This window comes from Sinocyclocheilus grahami, unplaced genomic scaffold (genome assembly GCF_001515645.1).
Source record: "Sinocyclocheilus grahami isolate Dianchi unplaced genomic scaffold, SAMN03320097.WGS_v1.1 scaffold1237.1, whole genome shotgun sequence".
NCBI lineage: Eukaryota > Metazoa > Chordata > Actinopteri > Cypriniformes > Cyprinidae > Sinocyclocheilus > Sinocyclocheilus grahami.
Genome location: NW_015506416.1, coordinates 247,577 through 264,081, shown reverse-complemented (window position 1 = coordinate 264,081; position 16,505 = coordinate 247,577). Strand labels below are relative to the sequence as shown.

Below are 16,505 nucleotides of genomic sequence, written 5' to 3'. Positions count from 1 at the left end.
TATATATATATATATATATATATATATATATATATATATATATATATATATATATATAATATTTGTGATGGGGTTGTGGTTTTTCACTCAAAATGGCTACTGCTCCTCATGTAGTGTAGGAGAACAGACCATACATGGCAGCAATGCACATTGCACATACTTATGGATTAAAATAAAATGTTGAAAAATAATACTTTTCCATCTTAATTTTATGTGATGGGGTTGAGTTAAGCTCGACAGTACCCTCCCTGACAATAATACGCCTCAAAAATATGAATGAAAACTATGATAATACTAACCATTTTCTGCACTAGTATTAAAGAGACCTGCATTATGTAATTTCTGGTAAATTATGTCACATATGTGTGGAGACTAGTATTATATATGGGCATAGAATTGTTAGTGTGATGGGGTTGAGTTCAGAATGAGGGATATAACTTTAAATTATTTTAAAGTCTTTTTATGTTAAAGTTATGTTTTTTATCAAATATCTTGCATTTTTTAGAAAATATTTTTCACAAGAAAGGAACACAAATAAATGCTTAGAAACTATGATTTTTAAACTATGAACTATTAGTATAAACTCAGTGAAGTGCCTCAGGGACATGATAATGCAACATGCAAATGTGGGTGCAATTTCTGATGTATGATGCTTGTCAATGTTTAAGTGGACATATTAAATCGAAAATTATATTTATAACAAAAATGAGTTGTAATGATTTTAGTAAGTATATATTTACTGAAACCATGACTATTTTATACATCTATACAAATAAATGCTTAGAAACTATGATTTTTAAACTATGAACTATTAGTATAAACTCAGTGAAGTGCCTCAGGGACATGATAAAATGCTTGGTTTAAGATAGATATAAGACATTATTTTATGCTAAAAATGATTAAAATTCAATAATTATTTTTATTCATTATAATGTGCATACCAAAATATTGTCTCTAACAATTAGGCCTCTAACAATTCATTTTGGTACACCACCATTTTAAAAACACTGGGAGGCTGAAATATTACTGAATGACCCATATATAATACAACACTGGTAAACTGTACTACACTTTACTATCATAACTGTCAATGAGTCACACATAAAATAAATAAAAATTTTCAAAACTTTTAGCAGTTTTGAAAAGAACATTATAATATATATACATATATATAGTATTTATTTATTTTGTCATGACCACATTACCATCTCAATGTGCATTCATTTTCAGTAATTAAATGGTCTGTTGTCAATTATTTCCTACTTCAACTTTGAACATTTGTTTGGCCTTCCAAAAAAGGACGATATCCACTTCATCATGCCTAGAGCTGATCCGTGCTGGTCGCTAATGAAATACATCAACTTCACTCTGTGGATTGCCGGATCGGCTTTCACCGTGGACGAAGCAGAGTCCAGCCCGGGGTCGTCACATGTGGCTGCCGCAAGCCTGCCTGCCACCGCTCACTCTAATGTTTTTGTCTCGTCGCTCCGGGACAAGGCATCACAGTATGGTAAGGGGCATAACACTTCCGTCACATACTTGAGGTATTCGGCCAATCATAACGCACTGGATAGCTGGCCAATCAGAGCAAACCTCACTTTTCAGACCGATGAGCTTTGTAAAAATCGACGCATTTCAGAAAGGCGGGGCATAGAGGAGAAACAATAATGTACAGTATGTGGAAAATAATGTGTGTTTTTTTTACCTTAAACCGCATAAACACATTTCATTCCACCAAATACACAAAATACTGTTCTTTTTAACAACATCATATGACCCCTTTAACAAGGCATACACTCTCTAACAACACTGGAGAGACTAGAGTGTGTGTCAGTAAAGGTCAAATACTATACGTGCATCTGTGCAGACACAGTGACCTTTGCTTCACTCCTTTCCTTGTCTGACATATGAAACCACAGAGAGTTTATATCACAGCATCTGACCACAGTGAGGCAGAATGAGCAAAGGCCCAGAGCAGCTCACTCAGGAGAAATGAAGAATGATGACCTTACCGACAAGGACTAAGAGGTCAGCGTTTTGCAAGCATGGCCAACAAGGGCTTTAATAAAATAACAAAGAAAATTAAACACTACAGGTTGGAAAAACGGTCTTGATTCAAGTTAAACATACAGTGACAACCACGCAAACATTTTCTGTTCAATAAATCTGACTGAATCAAAATATTTAAAGTAGTTTAAAGCTTCAGTGTGGGTTTTGAACTCCATGTAGATTACCATTTAAATGTAGATTTCACGACAGTAAAGTTTGTAATAATTCCCAACGGCTCACTCCTGTTAGCCATTTCCTAATTTATGGCAGATAATATCATCTTTTAAAAAAGGGATCTTTTTAATAATACGCTTATTCAGAATAACTACATTACATTGATTAGAAAGGATAGTAGTGTACCTGTCACAAAAAAATAATTATATTTCAAACAAATGTTGTTTCTATCCATCAAAGGAAATGCTTCATGTTTTCCACAAACATATTAAGCAGCACAATTGTTTTCAACGTTGATAATAATAAGAATGTTTCTTGAGCACCAATTTAACATATTAGAATGATTCCTGCAGAATCATGTGACATTGAAGATTGGAGTAGTGGCTGCTGAAAAATCAGTTTTATATAACCTTAAAACAGAACTCAGTTACTTTAAAGGGGTCTTGACATGTTTATTATTATTATTATTATTTGAATATGTTCCTTGAGTTTTACTTATACTGTTAACATCTTTTTTTGCTAAATAAATAAATATGTGGGAAAATTATTATTTTCGACCCTCATTCTGACCCTGTCTAAAATGACCTGTTTTAAGGGTTGGGTCCTTTAAGGCTTGTCAGAAATCTGTCACTGTTATGATTGAACATAATTGTATAGGAAACAGTATCAATGTCCCCTCTAGTTTTTTAAATAAATCAATATATGTATACAGTTCCGTCCAAAAAATCTAAAAAAATTGAATATCATGAAAAAGTTCTTTTTTTGTAACTTATTTCAAAAAGTTAAACTTTCATATATTCTAGAATCTAGATGCATTACATGTAAAGTAAAACATAAAAAAGTCTTCATTTTGATGATTAGAGCTTACATCTCATGAGTCAAAAACCCAGTATCTCAAAATATTAGAATATTTCCCAAGATCAATCAAAAATGATTTGCAAAACAGAAAAGTTCAAGTTCTTTAATTATGCACTCAATACTTGGCCGGGCTCCTTTAGCACAAATGACAGCATCAGTGAGGTGTGGCATGGAAGCGATCAGCCTGTGGCACTGTTGAGGCACTATTGAGTCTTCAGCTCGTCTGTATTGTTGGATAGACTGTTTCTCATCTTTCTCTTGAAAATATCCCATAGATTCCATATTGGGTTCAAGTCAGGCATGTTGGCTGGCCAATCAAGCACAGTAATATCATGGTCAGCAAACCACTTGGAAGTGGTTTTGGCAATGTGGGCAGGTGCTAAAGTCCTGCTGGAAAAGGAAATCAGCATCTCCATAAAGCTTGTCAGCAGATGGAAGCATAAAGTGCTCCAAATTCTCCTGGTAGACGGCTGCATTGACTTTTGGACTTGATAAAACACAATGGACCAACACCAGCAGATGCCACAGCACACCCAATCATCACTGACTTCAGAAACTTCACACTGGACTTCAAGCAGCTTGGATTCTGTGCCTCTCCAGTCTTCCTCCAGACCTTGATTTCCAAATGAAAAGCAACATTTACTTTTATCTGAAAAGAGGACTTTGGACCACTGAACAACAGTCCAGTTCTTTTTCTCCTTAGCCCAGGTAAGATGCTTCTGACGTTGTTTCTGTTTCAGAAGTGGCTTGGTAGCACTTTTCCTGAAGACGTCTGAGCATGGTGACTCTTGATGCACTGACTCCAGCTTGACTTACCCTCTTTGTGGAGGGTGGCAATGATTGTCTTCTGGACCATTGCCAGGACCAAGTCAGCAGTCTTCCGCATTATTGTGGTTTCAAAAAACACGAGATACCTGGAATTTATACTGTAAGGATGGTCATTTAATAAAAATCAAATGTAAATATTCTATATATTTTGAGATACATGATTTTTTACTTTCATGAGCTGTAAGCTCTAATCATCACAATTAAAACTTTACTTTACATGTAATGAATCTAGAATATATGAAAGTTTCACTTTTTGAAATAAGGTACACAAAAAAATGAACTTTTTCTCGATATTCTAATTTTTTTAGATGCACCTGTATATTTGGACACATGCACAATTTTTTTTTTATTATTTTAGCTGCTGACCAAAACATAATAAAGTTGCCATTATATAATACAGGCTTAAAGTCCGCATGAAATTAAAATTGACTTTATTTACTTTACTAGCGCACATTGCTAGTCTTGATGTAAACAATTAATCTGTGCAAGTTAATCCGGTGAAAAAAATTGTTTGTCGTTGTAATCTTTAATCAAAATCTGATCATTTACATCCGCTCTGGAATGGCATTCCTTTTCTGATGACGTCAGTTTGACGGCTTGGGCAGAACATCCTTAAACACACCCCTCTAACTGTTAGTTTGCTATGAGTGAGAGACAGAGAGGAGGAGCGCAAAAATAAAACCATGCCCTCTATTCAATATTCCATTTCAGATGGAAATACGTCACTACACTGAAATAAAGTCGGCAGCAACTTCCGGTTCACTTTAAAGTGCACACTCTGATCTTCAAATTGAGGGTTTTCACATCAGAATTGGAGGAAAGGTTAAGGAATTACAGCTCTTTAATATGTACATCCCCTTTTTTTCAAGGGATCATAAGTAATTGGACAATTGACTCAAAAGCTGTTTCATAGACAGGTGTGGGCTATTCCTTCATTATTTCTACATCAATTAAGCAGGTAAAAGATCTGGGCCCGTATTCACAAATCATTTTATCTTACAACTAAGAGTAAATAGCAGTAAATGTTTTTAGCTAAGAGTTTTCTCTTAAAACCTATTCACAAAGCTGCTGAGACAAATTTGACTAAGGAATAGAGAGAAGTCTTAAGCTAAGAGTAAGGGCAGGGTTGACCTCGTTGCTATGGATGATGTCAGCATGCTTACTAACTATATGCACACAATGATTGGCTGATTGTCTCTGTCAGAGATTTATTCATAGAAATATTGTAGAGTGCAATATTATGTTGCCATATTCAAATCAAGGTTTAAAAAAAAAAAGTTAATTGCCACTTTCAAATAAAGATTTTAAAATGCAGGATAAGTGTCATTAATTAAACAAGTTTCCGTTCAGCTTATTGTCAGCCTCTTACACGTATGCTTCTCATAATTAGTGAATATGCATATAAACAGCCTTTTAATTAAGAGAGTAGAATAATCAAAGCTGATTTAACTCTGGGGATTTTGCGGTGATGTTTTGTGAATACGGGCCCTGGAGTTGATTCTAAATGTGTGCCATTTGCATTTAGAAGCTGTTGCTCTGAACCCACATCACGCCTTCAAAAGAGCTTTCCATGCAGGTGAAACAGACAATTGTTAGGCTTAAAAACAAAACAAATCCATCAGAGAGATAGCAGGAACAATAGGAGTGGCCAAATCAACAGTTTGGTACATTCGGAGTAAAAAAAAAGAAAGAAAAAAAAGAATGCACTGGTGAACTCAGCAACATAAAATGGCATCGAAGTCCACAGAGGACAACAGTGGTGGATGGAGGATCCTCTCCATGGTAAAGAAAAACCCTTTCACAGCATTCAGCCAAGTGAAGAACACTCTCCAGGAGGTAAGTGTATCACTGTGAAAGTCTACAATCAAGAGAAGACTTGAACAAATACATAGGGTTCACCACAAGGTGCAAACAAGGCCAGATTAGACTTTGCCAAAAAACATCTAAAAACCAGACCACTTCTGCAAAAGCATTCTTTGGATGGCTGAAATTAAGATCAATCTGCACCAGAATGATGGGAAGAAAAACGTATGGAGAAGGCTTGGAACAGCTCTTGATCCAAAGCATACAACATCATCTGTGAAACATGGCAGTGTGATGGCATGAGCATGCATTTTATCCAGCATGCATTTTACTTGCTGAAGACAAAACTAAAGGCAGAAACACCCACAAACAAACAATAACTGACGTCAGCTGCTGTAAAGGCCTGGCAAAGCATCACAAAGGAGGAAATCCAGTCTCAGGTGATGTCCATGAGTTTATTTGTCCAATTGCATTTGAGCCACTGAATATGGGGGGACTGTGTATAAAAATGGTTGTAATTCCTAAGCAATTTATGTTATATTTTTGTTCTACCCCTTGAATTAAAGCTTAAAGTCTGAACTTCATCTTGATTGTTTCATTTTAATTCTATTCTGGTGGCATACAGAGCCGCAATTATGAAACTTGTGTCAGTGTCCAAATATATATGGACCTACGTAACTGAATATGTGTGTGTGTGTGTGTGTGTGTTTGCACACAGCTTTCCCTGTCAAACAAATAAAAAAATCAAAATATCTGGTTGGGTTGGGAAATGTTAAGACTCTGTCGAGTTTCGATGCCTTAATCTCCCCTCTGCGTCTCCGCGCAGGCGTGCAACACAGCAGCGTAGCACAAATTGATCGGCACATCACAGACAGGCAGAGAGCCACAGAAGTGAAGCCATCCCTCCCTTTCCAGTTGTGTTTGTCTTGGTGTGGAGGTGAGTGGTGATTAACAAGACTAAGCTACCTGTACCTCGAATTTACAGCTAATTATCCAAGAGACAAAATACAAATATAGTTAATTTGTCTTGCTAACATTCGTGACTCGTGAGCTACCATGTAATAAGTTAGCTAAAGTTTAGCTAAGGCAATATATAATGGGCATACAGGCTAACTTAATGGAGAAACGACAGCTGATTACAGTAAAAAATAAATAACGTCATCAGAATCGTCACATTGAAATTGTGGCATTAAGTAATTAAAATATACTATTTTGCATACATTTGACACAAGGCATTACAGATGAATGTGATATGCTTTAGTTATTTTGTTTATCACCACATAACTGAATTTCCCTTGAAATTTTGAAAAAATTGCAATTTTGAAGTGTTATATATTACACTAACACCAAAATAATTAAAACAATGTATTGTCTTGTGCAAAATAAAAAAATTATTAGTGAAAATATGTCCCTCTCCTTTGTTCAGTCATTTATTCTTTTTGGAGCTTGATTAAATAAATACTTTGTTTTTAACGGGGAGGCCGTTTTAAGCTATGAAACTTGCAGGATGATTTAATGGTACAAAGTCCTCTGATATGCCAAAAGATCAAGGCAAATTTGATTTCTCATGTCATGACCCCTTAAAAAAAATCACAATATTATTTTTACTGCAGTTTTATGAAACAAACAGAACCCTGGTGAATCTGAAACTTTTAAAACATATTAAAACAAGAAATACTATCAACCTCAAACCTTTGAATGGTAGTGTATATAATACAAAATATATATTCAATGTAGTAACCCAGTTGTTCCCTTTCATGGGAACTTCGAACTGCATCCTCTAGGGGTCGCTATGGGGAATGCCTTGTCGTGACCCGTGTCTGAAGCATACATTGAAAAAACACCAACTTGTTGAAGCGTGTATTTTACTCGTCGATATATGTCCAGACGGTAAGTAGTCGGTTTTCGGCTTCATACTTCCTGGATCATGCTGCCATAACACAGGCTTCTGCGGGAGCCTTCGTGATCATCAGGCCCCCGGCTCATCACTGCAAAAACTTCCTGGACGTCCGGGCTGGGGCTACGCTTTCATGCTACCCTGACTGGTCTACCGTATCTGGGTCGGTTCCGCCTTGGGCACCACTCCTTCTATGTATCCTCTGGATACCTACTTAACAGGGTTTTTGCTACTAAGGATCTGTTGAGACAGTTCCTTCACCACAAGACAAACGTGCGGTAGCCCCTGTGTGACAGGCCAAGACTAGTATGATTCTAGGCTCTTGGTCGTATTCCCTTAAAGGAATCTATTCCTGATTCCAAACCTTGAGCTCTACCCCGGGCCCAGGAGTCTGGCCCTAATAGGTAAGTATTTTGGGGTATGTAGCCTAAACCTTTGGCCGTAGGGAATAATGTCACTGACAGCCGTCTAAAGTCCCAGGGGCGACTCCCATAGCAATATGGTAGAGTTGGTACTTAGTGCTCGCCATGGTTCTGGCATGCACTCCCCTCAGCATGGTGGCGTGGGTATACCGTTCCCCATAGCGACCCCTAGAGGACGCAGTTCGAAGTTCCCATGAAAGGAAACGTCTCGGGCTACTTATGTAACACTGGTTCCCTGAGTAGGGAACGAGACACTGCGTCCTCTAGGTTTCTTGCCATGCTGCGGACGCAAGCTTCAGACGAAGAAGTGAATGATGTGTGCTGCCGGCGCCTATTTATACTATAGTCGCACCGGTAGTGACGTCATGGCTGTCGCCGGCCAACAAGTTGGTGTTTTTTCAATGTATGCTTCAGACACGGGTCACGACGAGTCGTTCCCCATAGCGACCCCTAGAGGACGCAGTGTCTCATTCCCTATTTAGGGAACCAGGGTTACATAAGTAACCTGAGACGTTAGGTAGAAACTCTGTTAGAAAACTCTTGTTTGTGTGGTTTGAAATTTTTTTTTTGTAAAAACAGTGCATCAGTGTGTGTGTGTTGGAGAAAGGATAAATAAACAAAACAGCTTATTGTTTATTTTGTCAAAGGAATGAATGGCTGGCCACAATAAAAGGCCACTCTAAAATGTGCAGTTTTATCACACAGCACAATGCCACAGATGTCACAAGTTTTGAGGGAGCATGCAATTGGCATGCTGACTGCAGGAATGTCCACCAGAGCTGTTGCCCGTGAATTTAATGTTCATTTCTCTACCATAAGCCGTCTCCAAAGGCGTTTCAGAGAATTTGGCAGTACATCCAACCGGCCTCACAACCGCAGACTACGTGTAACCACACCAGCCCAGGACCTCCACATCCAGCATCTTCACCGCCAAGATCGTATGAGACCAGCCACCCGGACAGCTGCTGCAACAATCGGTTAATTTAGGAGGAGAGCTATAGTCTTTCCCACTTGCTCTTGAACCTGCAACCTCATAAATCCTCATAAATATCAACTACAGTCTGAAAATATTTCACATGCCTCTGAAGAGAGCAGGCACAGTTCAAAGACAAGATGAAAAGGCCGAGAGAAAAAGAGCGCAAGAGGGGGAGGAAGAGAAAAGAACATCAAGAAGGTGCTTCTTATGAAAGGTGAAGCGTTAAATGCCCTTAGGTATCGATTTTATATCACAGTCAGATCTTAGATAGCTTTAATGGATTCTTAAAATGCAGCGAAATCTTTCCCACAAAAGAAAGCCATTTGCTTTGAAAGTGGGGAGGGAGATGAGAGCGGGAGAGACGCTGCGCTCTGGGGCCGGCATAAAAGAATATGTCAGCTGTGAAATTCACGTCACGGCACCTTGAACTAGATGAACTGGCGAGACATGGAGGAGAGAGAGAGCGAGAGAGCGAGAGAGAGAGAGAGAGAGAGGAGCGGGCCGAGGAGGATGGCGGACCCTGAGGGGCAGAGGAAAGGGCTTTTGGAGTGGGAGAATATGAGAGCGAGAACTGACAAGAGTGTCGTGACTGAAACCACAGACTGCCCCCTGGAGACACAGGCATGCGTGTCAACAGAGTACTGCCCCACATACTCGCTGTCTGACTAGAATGATTCACTCATCTCTCCCACACTCTCACCCAGGCACGTCACCTCTGCTGTTTCTTATTTTGGTTCTGGATATCTATTCTTGTTCTCTTCTCTGACCTGGGTAAGGTCTGTGTGCCAGTCATTTCAGTTGTTAATATGAATCCTGATGTTGGTCACGAATGTTGTCTCACCTCTACATGCTTTAGTAGTAAGCTACTAGACTGCCTGTCTATATCTTTGCTTGCTTAATTTTTGCACTGTGATATAAATGACAGGTTTATCAGCTGTCTCACCATATCAGTGATGGACACCTATCATGGTTTTATTAGTATGATCCATTGTTATTGGCCTTCATTACCAATTGTCTGCTTTGTGCAAGCAGTGTTTGAATTGTCAGAGCTCTTGTGCTTTACTTTTTTTTACCTCTAGAGGTCGGTAAAAAGCCATTTAAAACCAGATCAATACAACCAAATCAATTGAGGTTCAATGTAGCCTAGTTTATCAAGTACAAATCCTAATATCTCAACTTCAAAAACACACAATCATGCCCAACTATTAAATATATTAAATAATAAAAACGTAAAGACTCACACTATATACAGTGCAGTGAAAAGTGTTTAGCCCCTTCCTCAAACAAATTTTAATATTACACAAAGATAATGCAAGTAAATACAAAATGCATTTTTTAAAAATTATGATTTCATTTATTAAGGGAAAACAAATCTGTCCAAACCTACGTGGCCCTACATGAAAAATTAATTGCCACCTCCTGTTAAATCATGAAAGAACCGTGATTAACCACATTATTTTAGAAAGCGGAGTTGAATTTCACTAGACACACCCAGGCCTGATTACTGCCAGACCTGTTGAATTAAGAAATCACTTAAATAGAACCTGTCTGACAAAGTGAAGCATGCTTAAAGAGCAACACATCATGCCGCGATCTACAGAAATTCAAGAACAGATGAGAAACAAAATAGTTGACATGTATCTAGGGTTGCCCCCGACTAAAGATTTTTCTGGTCAACTAGTAGTCGTTCATTTTAAGCATTAGTCGTCTAATCACACATATATTAATAAACAATTTAAATTATTTTTAAAAAAAATTTAAATGGAAAGCACAGAATTTGGGCCCTAAGAATGTAATTTTTGTTAAACTTTTAATAGGCCTAAATTGCTGTTAAATTAAACAAGTGTCATGATTTTAATTAATTAGACATATTTTTTGTTAAAATTTAATATAATCATACAGAAAAATTGAAAAAAAAAAAAAAAAAATGAATCCAGAAAATTTTGCATGGAAAAAAAGATTTAGGAAAAAATAAAACTTAGCCTAATTTGGGAAAAATAAAACGGATTTCATAGGGCCCTACAAATATCATGCAACTGAAGCTATAATTGTAATACTAAGCAATAGTGCATATTATATAGGGCCTATTTTAATTTTTTTAAATGACGCTCACTCGATTTTGTGAATGACCCAAGAAGGTCACTTTCTACACAGGCACACTTCATGTTTGGTTGAAATAATCCTTAAGCATGTAAATTTATAATTTCCTTCAGTTTAATTTAAATGTGCAATTAAAATAAATAAAAAATAAATGTATATTTTAAAGTTTAGAATTAGACAGCCTTGCATTGTGTAGACAATTGCATAGTGAAAATTACCCCAATGCACCACCTACCGTCCAACCTACTCTAATACTATTATAACCTGTTTAAATATGAACAAGGGATTTACAACATTAAAGAAATCCTTTATTTATAACATGTACATGAAAAATCTAAAAGATTGGACACAACTATGGGACACGGTCGTGCAGCAGCGAGCAACAGTGAAAGAAACCTCAAGGTTGTAGATGTGTGAAATTGTATAGGGCCCCATTCCTGTATTTTGCCTGGGGCCCCCAAATCACTAAATCCGCCCCTGACTAGCAGCTAGTTCTTCCTATGAAGTGCTAAGAAATTGTATAAATGTGCAGTCAGTTAAATCCATTTCTAGACTGAAAGGCTATGGCCCATTCGTGTGTCAATAACCCTTCTAAAACTCCCCACCTGTAAGTGAACGGAGGGGGAGTGCCTCACCTCTTCCTGTAGGGTGGACCTCTCTTCTTTGAGCTGCTGTAAGTTAATATGAGCCTGGTTCAGCTCCTGTGTCTTCTGCCGCAGCTCCTGCAGGGCTGACTGCAGCTGTGCCTCTCCTGTCCTCCGCTCTTCCAGGAGCTGATGCTGCCTCTGGGAGGCGCTCTCACAAACATGCTTCATCTCTTTCTCCTGCTCTTTAATGCGCTCCTGCAGCACTGCCAACTCCTCATGGAGCTCCTGCACGGCTGAATGAATGAGAGCAGGAATCTAGAGCAAAAGAGAGAAGGAGAGATAGACAAGACATGCAAATATAGATTGGAATAAAAGAAAAGCACACACACAGACACCAAAAAACATTTGTCCTGATGACTATGACTATCTTTAAAAATCTAAAAAAATATTATAATTTTTTTTATTGAACAATGACACATTTAATTAATTGAAAATTACAGTGAAGAAATTGATAACATTAGAAAATATTTCTATTTTAAATAATTCTGTTCTTTTGAACCTTCTTTTAATCAAAGAATCCTGAAAAAAATGCATCTCAGTTTCCACAAAAATATTAAGCAGCAGAAGCTGTTTTTAACAATGATTATAATAAGAACTACTATTAATAAATGATCACCAACAATAATCGATAATGAACGCCAAATCACTGTATTAGAATGATTTCCGAAGAATTATTTGACACTGAAGACTAGAGTAATGGTACAGTTTTGCCATCACAGGAATAAATTACATTTTAAATTATATTCAAATAGAAAATGTGACAATTTTAAATTGTAATAATGTTTCACAATATTACTGTTTTAATGTATTTTTCATCAAATAAATGCAACCATAGTGAGAATAAGAAATTTCTTTCAAATACATTAAAACATTGTAATTATTCCAACTTTTGACCCCTAGTGTATATATAGAGTAGATAAAGATATTTTGGCATCACATCAACTTGCCCTTAACCCCTTTGCTCCCAAATCTCCTCCCCATTTCAGCCATGACCAGCAACCCCTCATCTGTGGCATGCAGACAGACAAAACCTCTCAACATCACTTCTGGACCAGTAGACCTGCCTCCACCAATCTTCCTCCGGCCAAACTCATGCGCACATGCACACACTGAGTATCAGGCTCCACCGGACAGACAGTAATCAGACATAATTTATGGCCATGAACAAAGGAGAGGTGTGAGCCAAAAACCAAACAAGAGACATGGAAACAGACCCAGGGGGCTCTATTTGAGTGTGTGTGTTCAACTTTTAACTTTATTTATTTATAAAGCACTTTCAAAACCACGGTGTGGAAACCAAAGTGCTGTACAGGATGACTAAATAAAAATACAAAAATGAAATCAAGCACAAAACATTATAAACATATACCACAACAACAACAACAACAAAGAACAAATTACAAGACATTTTTAAATGCTAATGAAAACAAATGAGTTTTAAGCGCACTCTGAAATACAGGAAGTGTAGGAGAAGATTTTACAGACAGAGGAAGGTCATTCCAAAGCCTTGGAGCAGCAACAGAAAAGGCCCGATCACCTTTACATTTTAAACGAGATCGAGGTACCATCAGATGTAATTGATCGTTAGAACGCAAAGACCTATTGGATTGATGCAAACTGATTAAATCAGAAATATACTCTGGTGCTAAACCATGCAAAGCTTTAAAAACATATAATAGCACTTTATAATGAATCCTGTATCGTACAGGAAGCCAGTGTAATTTAATAAGCACAGGAGTAATATGCTCTCTCTTCTTCAACTTAGATATAGATCTAAGATGGAAAAAACTATTTTTAACAACGGCATTAATTTCACAATCAAATTTGAGCTCTGAGTCAAAAATGACACCAAGGTTTTTCACACTAGAAAATTTTTTCCTAGGAGGTAACCCCAGGCAGTCAGTGACATCATCCACACATCCCTTTTTACCAAATAAAATAATCTCAGACTTATTCTCATTCAGTTGGAGAAAATTATTAGCCAACCAACACTTAACCTCAGCCAAACATTCATACAGAGATCGAATGGATAAATTATCCTTGCGTTTCAATGGTAAATAAAGTTGCGAGTCATCAGCATACAAATGATAATGAATGCAGTGTTTAAAAAAAAAAATTGATCCTAGAGGGAGCATATAAAGGGAAAACAAAACCGGTCCCAGGATTGAACCCTGAGGAACCCCACACATGAGAGGGGCAACAGATGAAGAGTAATTCCCTAGACTGACTGAAAAAGTCCTATCTTTTAAATATGAAGAAAACCATTCTAAGGCTAAACCCTGAATGCCTACATGGTCTCTTAGGCGATCAATGAGAATGTTATGGTCAACTGTGTCAAATGCTGCGGTAAGATCTATAAGTAACAGAACAACACAACTTCCAGAATCAGCGCCACGTAGAATATCATTAGTAACCCTCAAAAGAGCTGATTCTGTACTATGGCCGGCTCTAAACCCTGACTGAAATCTATCCGAAATGTTGTTCTTCACCAAAAAATCATTAAGCTGTGCATACACAATCTTCTCCAGTATCTTTGAAATAAAAGGCAATTTTGAAATGGGATGAAAATTATTCATATCAGAGGAGTCTAAACCAGCTTTTTAAAGAAGGAGCTGGTTAACTGCATGTTTAAAACTAAGAGGAACAACACCAAATATCAAGCTACTATTCATAATATTTAAAATGCATGTACCAATACAATTAACCACTTCTTTAAATAAAAGAGAAGGAATCACATCACAGGGAGACCTAGTGGGCTTCATGTACACAATTATTTCTTTGAGTTGTGGAAGAGATACCGGCGTAAAACAAGTCAATTGATTTGGAAGGACAGAGTGTACAATAAAATCATTGGTAACAGATGAAATCTGGGATCTAATTCCAGCAGTCTAATGAGTAATGAGAGTAATGGCATAACAACAGGATGGAGTACAGTGTTTATAGTAGAAAAAAGCACTCTAGAATTATGGCAGTTCCTCGAGATAATATCAGAAAAATAATTAGATCTAGCTAATTTAACAGCTTTTTGTTATTCACTCAAACAACGCTTCAAAATCTCATAAGAAACCTGTAGTTTATCTTTAAGCAATTTACGTTCGGCCCTTCTGCACTCTTGCCTGAGAGCACGCGTATTACTGTTCAACCAGGGCTGTGTCTTGACCTTTTTATTCCTAATTTCCAAAGGAGCCACAATATCTAAAATATCTGAACATGAAGGGTTGAACTGATTGACCAACTGTTCAGGTCCAATACAAGGAGAGGGAGACTCAATCAAGCTAATTAAAGGAGAAACTCCAAAGGCTGCTGAAAATGTACTAGCAGTTCAAGGAGTAAGAGCACGAGAAGCAATAGAAGAAGAAACATTCATAATCTGAGTACTACATGGGAAAGTAGGGCTAAAAAGGGCTTGTGGTCAGAGAAAACAGTGTCTGCAATTTTCACCCCACTAACTGAAACCCCCAAAGATAATACAAGGTCAAGAGTATGACCACGCTCATGTGTTAGACCAGAAACACACTGTAAAAGATCAAATGACTCTAATAAATTTTAAAACTCACCAACCAGGGGCTTTGAAGGGCAACAAACATGTTCCCCCAAAATTAAAATATTGTCAAAAGAAGGGACAATAACAGATACAAATTCAGAAAACTCCTGAATAAAATCCCCATGCATGTTTGGGGGTCTATAAATCAAAACACAACACAGATTTAAAAGAATTCAACATAATTAACTGAGTTTCAAACGTACAATGAGACTCAGAAGGTAAAAGTCTGCATTTGAACCTGTCTTTAAAAATAACAGCAAGACCACCACCCCGGCCAACAGACCTGGGTGTCCAAAAAAAACTACAACCAGGAGGAGAAAGTTCAGAGAGAGGGATCGTTTCACCGACATTGAGCCAAGTCTCAGTTACAAAAAAGAAGTCTAATTCACGAGAGAGAAAAAGATCATTCAAAATAAAAGACTTATTTGCAAGGGACCTTGCATTAATCAACGCCATTGTCACTGGAATGGAGTCAGAAAAAGGTACAGTTGTGTGTAAAGTGGTATCGTTTACCGGACTTCCATAACGCAGGAAACGAAGATTGTGACGATTTACTCTCCAATCGCCTTACCGCCGCCTCACATGAACCATCCGCGAGGACCAGAGCACTGGCACAGATGAAGACGGGAACGAGGTATGAGCATCTTAGGTTCGGCATCACATCAACGGCCTCCGCCACTGAAGACGCAGGTCCGATGAAAGGATATTTCCTGAACTTCTTTGATCTCACAAGGCCTCCTGCACGCTTCCTTCAGCGTTTCTTGAAACAGGCAGGTAACACATTTTCCTCAGAGCGAATGGCAGCCCGGCAGGTAACACATTTCCTCAATGCAGCTGGCACATAATGAGGATGCAGCTGGCAGACTTCTCCGGGGTCGCGACTCAAACAACCAAACACCACCGATTGAATATTCAGTAGAGTCAAGCAATCGTACACATGGGGAGTTCAAGCAGTATGAGTGATAAAAGACACAACGAAAACTTAAAGAAATAACATAGATAAACTGCAAGTCGGCAAACATATTTCAAAATAAATAGCAAAAATACATATTTTCTTTTAACGAATACATCTAAAAATACACATCTTAATTATTATGCATGAAGCTTTCTTGGGGTTGTACTAGGGCTGCACAATTAATCGAATTTCTAATCACGATTACAATTATGGATGCCACAATTACATAATCGTTCAAAGCGTTAATTAATC

General features: G+C 37.7%; 1 protein-coding gene across 1 annotated transcript in view; it reads right to left on the bottom strand.

Annotated features, from left to right (window-relative positions):
* lekr1 (Leucine-, glutamate- and lysine-rich protein 1) overlaps positions 1 to 16,505 on the bottom strand; it is a 127,689-nt gene that overhangs the window by 3,043 nt on the left and 108,141 nt on the right. The window contains exon 9 of the mRNA XM_016254310.1: positions 11,743 to 12,009. Coding sequence (XP_016109796.1) covers positions 11,743 to 12,009 — 267 coding nt within the window. The remainder of the gene's footprint in view (positions 1 to 11,742; positions 12,010 to 16,505) is intronic.